This window comes from Fukomys damarensis, unplaced genomic scaffold (assembly GCF_012274545.1).
Source record: "Fukomys damarensis isolate Sample0158 unplaced genomic scaffold, DMR_v1.0_HiC HiC_scaffold_36, whole genome shotgun sequence".
NCBI classification, from domain to species: Eukaryota; Metazoa; Chordata; class Mammalia; order Rodentia; family Bathyergidae; genus Fukomys; species Fukomys damarensis.
In genome coordinates, this window is record NW_022900948.1 from 18,234,684 (window position 1) to 18,243,447 (window position 8,764).

General features: G+C 37.5%; 1 protein-coding gene across 3 annotated transcripts in view; it reads left to right on the forward strand.

Annotated features, from left to right (window-relative positions):
- Window positions 1–8,557, forward strand: part of Stx17 (syntaxin 17) — a 65,535-nt gene extending 56,978 nt beyond the window's left edge. For all 3 annotated transcript variants that reach the window (XM_010614370.2, XM_010614372.2, XM_010614371.3), the window contains exons 7-8: window positions 5,729–5,815; window positions 6,555–8,557. In XM_010614370.2, the coding sequence (XP_010612672.1) occupies window positions 5,729–5,815; window positions 6,555–6,794 (327 nt within the window). In that variant the 3' untranslated portion in view covers window positions 6,795–8,557. The remainder of the gene's footprint in view (window positions 1–5,728; window positions 5,816–6,554) is intronic.
- The last annotated feature ends 207 nt before the right edge of the window (window positions 8,558–8,764 follow it).

The following is an 8,764-nucleotide window of genomic DNA, read 5'->3' on the forward strand; positions in this document are numbered from 1 at the left end:
CTAACTTTAAGTTAGAAGTTTCTAGATCACACAGTCTAGAATTAGAATGGGAAATGATTCAAGAGGCCAACTGACCTAATCCCTGTGTTCTTGCCACAACTTTTAAAATAAATAGTTTTTTATCTTCTTTTTGAACAAGTACAGTACAGGGAATTTTGATACTACAACTATTTCATTTGGAGACTTTTAAATATGAAATCTGCCCTATAATGACTTCTCTTTGGTACTTTTACCCTCTAGAACCACATGCTAAGCAAGCTCATCTTTTTTCTACATAAAAAGTTCTCAAAATTTTGAGACCAGTATCATTCTTCCTCACCCTACTTAAGTACACCATATTTTCATTGTGTAAGAACCCTTAAGTTTTTGGTGTTCCTTCTAAAACAAGATTTCTAGACTTTTCATTACTGTTCCCTTATTCTGCTTAAGTTCTGGTTTGTGGCTATTTTCTTGAAATATAATCACTAAAATTTGATACAATGAATTGTTTGATTTCTTTTTTTTTAGTTGTTTGATTTCTGATGCCTCTGCATCAGAAGAAGCAAAATATTGGAACAACCTATTAATATATTTGCATATAGCAAGAAATGATACACTAAGAATCCCAAGATATGTGTTGCTTGAGTCGAGATTTAGTTATTATAACTAATCCCTGAATCTAATGCAGTTTGTAAATTCTATACATGTATGATTAAGTAAATACATACATTTGCCAAAATGTATGCTTAAATGTGTTTTAATGTACGTGAATTAAAACTCAATAAAGTTGATTTTTTTAAAAAGCTAAACATGTGCAAAGTTATTCTCACTCAAGACAAACACATTTCCCTTCCAGTGGTGTAGGCATGTGAAAGGAAAAGTAAAGTTTGAGGCCATTTAACAATTACATGTTCAATCATGTTACGTAAGCAATCTTAACCCCATTCTAAGGAGTCTTCATACAGGAAGACTCTGGCTGTAGCCCTATCTCTATACAAATGTCCCATTTATAACAGTTTCTGCAGGGACATGAGGCAGGATGCTATTGGCAAAAGCTCAAAGGCTAACGCCTGATTATTATTCCTAGGGTGACAGTTCTCATGACCACATGGCCAAGGACACACAGAAGCTCCATTTAGGTAGAGAGTGACCCGGGAATATAACCAGAGTGACCACATCCTCTTATTATCATCACATGGACACGATAGTATCTAGGCAAGTTAACCATGCACTAAAGGAATATTTTCTGTGTATGTAGCACTCTACTAAGCTCAAAGAAAAATAGAGCACAATATAAAAAGAAACTATAGGATAGTGGTACTGATTGCACAATACTGTGAACATTAATGCCACTGAACTATACACTTAGAAATGGTTAAAATGGTAAATTTATATTATATATACCCTACCTCAATAAAAAGGGCTTAGAAAGCTATTCGGAAATCATAGTATGCCCCAATAAATATTAATAAATTAATATTTACCAGGCACCCTATTCTATTTCTTCATTAGTCTTTAGCCTTTATGGCTCAAATTCTTTTTTTTTTTTTTTTTTTTTTTTTTTTATAACCAAGGAGAATTAAAGAACTCTGGTTCAACAGCTTGTCACCCTTGATCCTGTTTTGATTTCTACTTTTTGCCTTATTCTGTATGGCTTTTGAAATCCAGTTTTATTCTATATACATAAAAACTGGGCTGCAATGGATTAGATCCTAGTCCTCCATTATTACCTATTTGACTTTCAGAATATTATTTGATAACAGTGAGCTTTGTGTAAAAGCAATGAGAGGACTAAACAGAATACTGTCTTTGACTTCCCAACTTTTTCCCTTCCATTGACCTCAACTGCGTTTATCTTTCCCTAGGTTCCCTTTGGCTTATGTAAGACTACTTTAGTCACCAACATTACCTTTTCACATTGTATTATTGGAGTTCTGTGAGTTCCTTTTCCAGTGCTGAGTCCCCTGAGTCAGCATCTTGCTTCTCTGTTTATTTTTTATTTTAGATATAATCCTCTACTCTGCCTGTATATCATAGTGTTTATAGGTTTGTTTCTGGGCTTTTCTGTATATATGACTGTATGATTAAAGCTGGAACTTAGGGAAGAATAAAGAAAAATATCTGGGATTTTGGCATTATCTCCCTAAAGAATCCATAGTTTTATAAACACACTAATAAAATTGCATAACTAACTCTCCATGGAAGATGATGGAAGATTATTGATGTAAATGGACTTAGGGTTGAATTTATTGACTCTTATTATTTGATAGAGAGCAGGAGCTCACAACAAATATTCAAAGGAAAAAAAAAAAGATTCCTCATTAGTTTTGAATTCATCTGTCCAAATCGTGTTCTGCTTAATAAGTGGTAAGTTCATGGATAACATTTTCTTCAGAAATGTAGGTGCTCCTATAACTTTTTATCAAAATTCAGTTATTTGCAGGCCAATAGAGGGTCTAATTCAGTGTTCCTTAAAAGAAAATCCAGGGCTGGGAATTTGACTCAATGGTTTTGCTGCCTGCTCTCAAGCGCAAGGGCCAGAGTTAGATCCCTGGTACCTAGAAATAAAAAATAAAAAAAATAAAAACAGAAAATCCGTGGACATATTCTTTGAATCTTGAGAATTTTTCCCCTTTAAAAAGGATCAACATGGGCCTGCTGCCTGCCTCACAAACACAAGGTCCCGAGTTCAGTCCCTGGTACCAAAAATAAATAAATAAATAAATTGCATCAGCATTAGTTTGAGGAAAAAACTGTAATGTCTCTCATAAATGGTATAGCTTATTTTGTTAAAGGGATATTGAGAATACTTAACAAGTACCAAAGAATAAAATGCCAGACAGAAGGGAGTATGAAGATTTTCACATGTGGGAGGCCTAGATGAAGAAAATCAAGCAAATCAGAGGCAAAAAGAAATTTGGTGGGTACTTCTGAGCTACTATTGTTGCTTGGAACTTGGCTTCATAGACTGGGATAGGATCATGTTGTTCTTTGGCCCAGCGTAAAGAGCCAAGGATAGCCAGTTCGGGCTCTGAATGGAGTTTAGTTTGGCCTTGTACTGACAAATGCCAAACTAGACTGCCAACTCTCTGGTACCAGTTTGATGCCTTTCTGTGGGTGTCATTGAGTCTTATTCATGAAGCAGAATCTGAAGATACGGGCAGTTTGAAGACTCAAACCAAACACAATAAGAAGAGAAAGGTGGATCTGCACAAGTGGGGGGTGACTGTTAATCTCAGAATAGTGGCTTTCTGCCCTCTGCCTTACTCCCATGCCTTGTATTTAAGCAAGCTTCCTGATATCAATGACTGAGTACTTGCAGATGTTGAGTCCTCCCCAGGTTAAGATGGGTCTAAGATACTAGTGAGTACAGTGATAGAAGGCGCTATAATTACAAAAAACAGTAACCCAGGATTGTTTTTTTTTTCTTGTAATCTTTTCTGATTATTCCAAAGATTTTGTGAAAAAAATAGAAGTATTTAAAATTTCACTCTAAAAATCTTATGTTTTGATACTCAAACTTTTAAAGAAATGAGCATTAAAAATATTTCCTTGAGGTTCTGAGATCACACTTGGTGTATGGAAATAGCAACAGACACCCCCCGACCTCATGGCTAGAATTATGTTGGACTAAAAGGAGGCACAGGGACTATTTTTCCTCTACCCTTTACTCATTGAGATATGAAGAGTGATGGTAAAATTTTACTCCTGTGATGTATCTGCTAACATAGACTCTTTCAGGCAAGGCTGGAAAGTGTTGGGGGTGTCCCAAATAGAGACAATGGTAGGTTGTCAAAAATCCAGGCAAGTTAGACATTGCTAGTGCTGGCACTTTACTTCTGTGGATTGGAAAAGAAAAACTGACTTAAATAAATTTTGCTAAGAAAATTAAAATTTAGTGAATGAGTACTAGGAGAGATTTAATGTTTGGGTGCCATAGAATTTTCAAGCACCTTAGGAAAAGCTTAATATATTTTTAGATAGATGAGAATTAACACATTCTTGAGATTGGGATGGGTTTTTTATTTCCCTCCTCGTACTTTGCAGATATTTTATTCTTTCAATTCTGTGAGGTATAAATTGCCTTCATTTGACAGATGAGAGTAATGACTTCTAGAAATCCAAATACCCTGTCCTAGTGCGCAAAGTGGCAGTGCTGAAGTCAAACTGGATGTCTGACCAGAGGTTGACCCTTAGTCCTATTGTATTTGATAATGATTTTTAAAATGTGAGAATCATCTGATTAGCATTACTGGAGAATTTATTAAAAACACAAATTCTCAGGCTCTACTGAAGCAGAAGTTTGAGGGTGGGGCCCAGCAATCTGTGCTTTAAGAAGCCCTGCTTCTGGTGCTCACTTAAGTCAGAGAACAGTTGTCAGACTTGGTTCTGACAGATGTTCAAAGGAACACAGAAAAAAGGACATTTTAAAGGATTCTATTAAAGGTGTCAAGATAGTGGTGGCGAATCATACAATGAAGCGATGCCACAAAAGGCCAGACAGTGAAAATGCACATATTAGGAAAGGAAGGAATATTAATAATGCTAATAGGAAGAAAGCATGAGGAAAAAAATCAGCTGTGTTGCTTAAGTTTCATGTTGTACTCAAATGTTGATTGGAATTAGAAGTGTTATTTATATCTGCCCAAGTTTAAATGAAGAGGTCAGTTATATAAGGACAGTCAAATACTCCAGGATTCACAATGAATTGTTTCACGCTTTGTAGAAGGTGGCATTTATCTGGAATGAAAGAAATTCTCCTTTCTTTTTTCTACAAGTTAAGACAAAACATATACCACTTGTAGTAATGGTTACTGGATTTATACATTTGTCAGAGTTCATCATACTACACCATTAAAATAAGTATATATTTCTGTACATAAATTCTAACTAAAGTGGATTTTAAAATAGAAATATGTCCCTGTGGCAAGGAATGTCGTTCTTGTCGCTGGAGTTTTAGCAGCGGTTCAGTAACCACTCTCCAGAAATGTAGTGGCGCTGCAGTGGTCGGACGGGAAAATTGCACTCCTGACCCTTTAGCATTTTTCCTGCCCACACATTCCATGACTCACAATTGCTGTTGTGTGTGCTCAGGTATTGCTATTTTACATATTGTACTTTGTTAATATATTTTATATGGAATATTTTAACTTGTGACTCTAGAGTGTGTATAGTATATAGGTGTAAAACTCAGTACAGTAAATTCATTCACTGCTCCCTGCTGCATATCACAAGTGGAAAGATTTCATGGTCAAACCATAGTATAATCTTATTCTTAAAATATAAAAATTTATGCTTATTGGATCAAGGGCATTTTACTTCTAAGGTAAATATGGCTGCTTTAAACAGAATCTTAATAGAAGGTAAGTTAGGGAGGTTTTGGGGGTTGATTTTGTTTTTGTTTTTTTCCATCAAACCCAACATGACATGTAAATGCTTATTTGGATTTTTTCCTCTTGTAAAGTAGATTCATTTGGAGAATGTGTTTGTGTGTTTGAATGAATTTCAGTGTGAGATGATTTTTACTGTAAAGGTGCCACCCTTTTATTACCTAATAATTAAGTCCCCTCTTTTTTTATGAAAGTGAATTTGTACTTTCGATGTGGTTTATCATATGCTATTAATGAACCGCTATTAAGACTGCAAGGCTGCAGTACCCTGGGCCCTGATTACAGGGATTAAAATAGTGTGTGTTGGCTTCCTGCTGCTCCCCAGCAGGAACGCTCACTCATAATTCCTTTGCATCTAGTCTCAGCAGGAGAAGATTGACAGCATTGCAGACCATGTCAACACTGCTGCTGTGAATGTTGAAGAGGGAACCAAAAACTTGGGGAAGGTAAGATTCTTCTCCTGCTGACAAATCGATGGTACTCAGGCTCCCAGGAATCTCTAGTATTAACCCAATTGATCTGCTCTCTTCAGTGTTGAGGGAACCGGCAATTAAGGAAATCAGGAAGAAATGACACATGGTACTGCAAGAAATCGATGGTTGTAATATTGTATTCTAAGATTCATTCTATCAGGAGAAAAAAAAAATTTTTCAAAGAGAGAATAAACTGTAGGTTCACTGTAAGGCGTTTGATATAACAAGAGAATATCTGCAGAGGTCCAGAGAGGAGTGAAAGACGGGTACAAGAATCCAGTCAGGGCAAAAGTGTGAAAATGTGACAGTCTGTGTGGAGTGGAACCATCTATTTTCCATCCAGTGTGGGTTGTATGCCCAAGTACATACCATGCAATAATCACTGCAGCTTTTTGCTTTGGTGGGAATCAGAATCTGTGGCTGCTGAAACTATTAAAATAAGCCAACGAGATAGTGAGTGGATGAGTGGATTGATTGGCAGGTCAGATCAATTTCTGACCATCCACTCTTTGTAGTTTATTTCTCCTACGTTCTGAGATCTGGAGCAGTGGTGGTACCTGTGGAATACTGTCCCCCTCCCCCAATCTCTAAAGTTAATTATGTACCAAGAGTTAAAGAGGCATTGCCAGGAGTAATGAGAGGAAAATGCACATCACCACAGGCAGATATTCTCAACTCAATTTCTAAATTGAATTTTTTTTTTTTCCTACAGGCTGCAAAATACAAGCTGGCAGCTCTGCCTGTGGCAGGTGCACTCATCGGAGGAGTGGTAGGGGGTCCAATTGGCCTCCTTGCAGGCTTCAAAGTGGCAGGAATTGCAGCTGCACTTGGTGGTGGGGTGTTAGGCTTCACAGGTGGAAAATTGATACAAAGAAGGAAACAGAAAATGATGGAGAAGCTCACTTCCAGCTGTCCAGATCTTCACAGCCAAACTGACAAAAAATGCAGTTAAAAACCAGACTTTGATATTATTGGCACCAACATATTGATCCTAATAAGCACCTTGCTGCTATTGGACACTCAATCAGCTTTTGGAACACTGCATATTGGGACAGTGGTTCTGGATGCCCAAATGTGATTGAACTGTAATAACATGTATTTTTTTTTGCTGGGTGTTGGAGATGTTAGGGGTTGAGCAGCTTAGAGTGTGTAGTGTTCAGTCAGGTCAAATTTAAAGACTACCAAGGAGCAAATTTTCTGCCTGCAAACGTGAAAGCTAAACCTACTTAAACTCGGTGAAGGACTTATATGTCCTTCAATTGGAGACCTTAGGACACAGTGTATTGTAGATTACTCAGGTGTGTTAGTGAAGAAAAGAATGAGTTTAGAAGTCTTCCTATCAGATTGGGATTCAAGAGGAAACTAGGGGCACAGATAAACTGCAAAATGGAATCTATTTGGTGAACCTGCTTGTAGTTTGAACCAACTTACATTATTTTTAGGTGAAGGAAAGTAATAGTATAAGAAAATGGAAGGGGCCCGGCTCCTCTTTCGGATGTCTTTGTGACACTGGCTACTTTTTAGAACTCTTCCTCTGCTTCTCTTAAGTAAATAACACTGAATATCAAGTGGTAGGAGACATACCAGGCCAGTCACTGAGATCACTGTGTCAGCCTGTCTCCTGCCACCTCGACCATCTCATGCCCTGTGTTTTCCCACCCTTGTAACTTTGAAAAGCTTTTCAGTTTGTGGGCTGGATTCTGCTCATATGTAATGAGCACTTTTCTCTTCGTCTGCCTTTTAGTATTGTTTGCCATCTCTGTTTACCCTATCCCGTAAGAAAAAAGAAGGAAAACTTCCAAATATTTCCAGCATTATTAGAGTTTGGGCTAACAATAAGGAGTGTCAGAAATCATGAGACAGTATCTAGTTTTGAGGGGCTGATGTATCCACTACACAAGGGCCCTCTGGTCCTGTATCCTTTTCAGCTGGCCTTTGGGGGAGCAAAGAACTAGCTTTCTACCTCACCACTATTACTCCTATCCCTTCCACAGGCTTCTTTATCTCTTGTACTTTTCACATTGCTGTTTCTTCCCAAGAATGCCATTTATGCTTAATTTTTCTCACATTCTTTGGAGTGACAAAGCCAGGTGCCAAGATTTAGTCCCAAAGAAGTATTTGTGGTGCTAATACCAACACTTGACACTGACATCAAGCATGGTACAGCCCAACCCCATGTGTGTCTCAAACAGAAAAGATTTCACACTTAGAAAAAACCTAAGATTACAAGCAGTCTCACTCTGTACCCCCAAATCATTTGAAATAGGAAGGAACCACCTTTTTGCCTTATTCTTTACTTTTTTCAGAAGACAGGAATGGGCATTTGCCCCTCATAAGGTATGAACAGTTGCCCAAGCTGGGCTTACCAGATCGAATGGTTTATCACTTAGCTTCTCTCTTGCTGAGGTTGCTTTAAGTAACTATTTGTTACCTTTCACTTCTGTGTCCAAAGAGATCTCTTTCATAATTTTGCATCTCATCAATGAATTCTAAAAGTGACGAAGCACCATTTCTTATTATCTTTAAATAACTGGCAGATAGCAATTATTATCTGCTTACTTTTATCTTTAATAAAAAAGAAAAATCTGGTAAGGATCAGATTGTGATCCAGTGTCTGATACTGGACACCTGTAAAGTTGGAGTAATTACTTTTTTTGCTATTCTGGAGATTGAACCCAGGGCCTTCACACTGAGCTACATCCCCAGTTATTTTTTAAAATCTCGAGACATGGTCTTGCTAAGTCACTAAGTTGCCTAGGGTCAAACTCGTGATCTTTCTGTCTCAGTTTCCCAGAGTGCTGGAATTACAGGTGTGGCCAGCATGCCCAGCTTGCTACCCACTTTTTCCTATACTTTGGTCTTTGCTGTCCCATCCACACACTGTTCAAACTTGAGTGAGGATCAGAATTCACCCAGATGTTT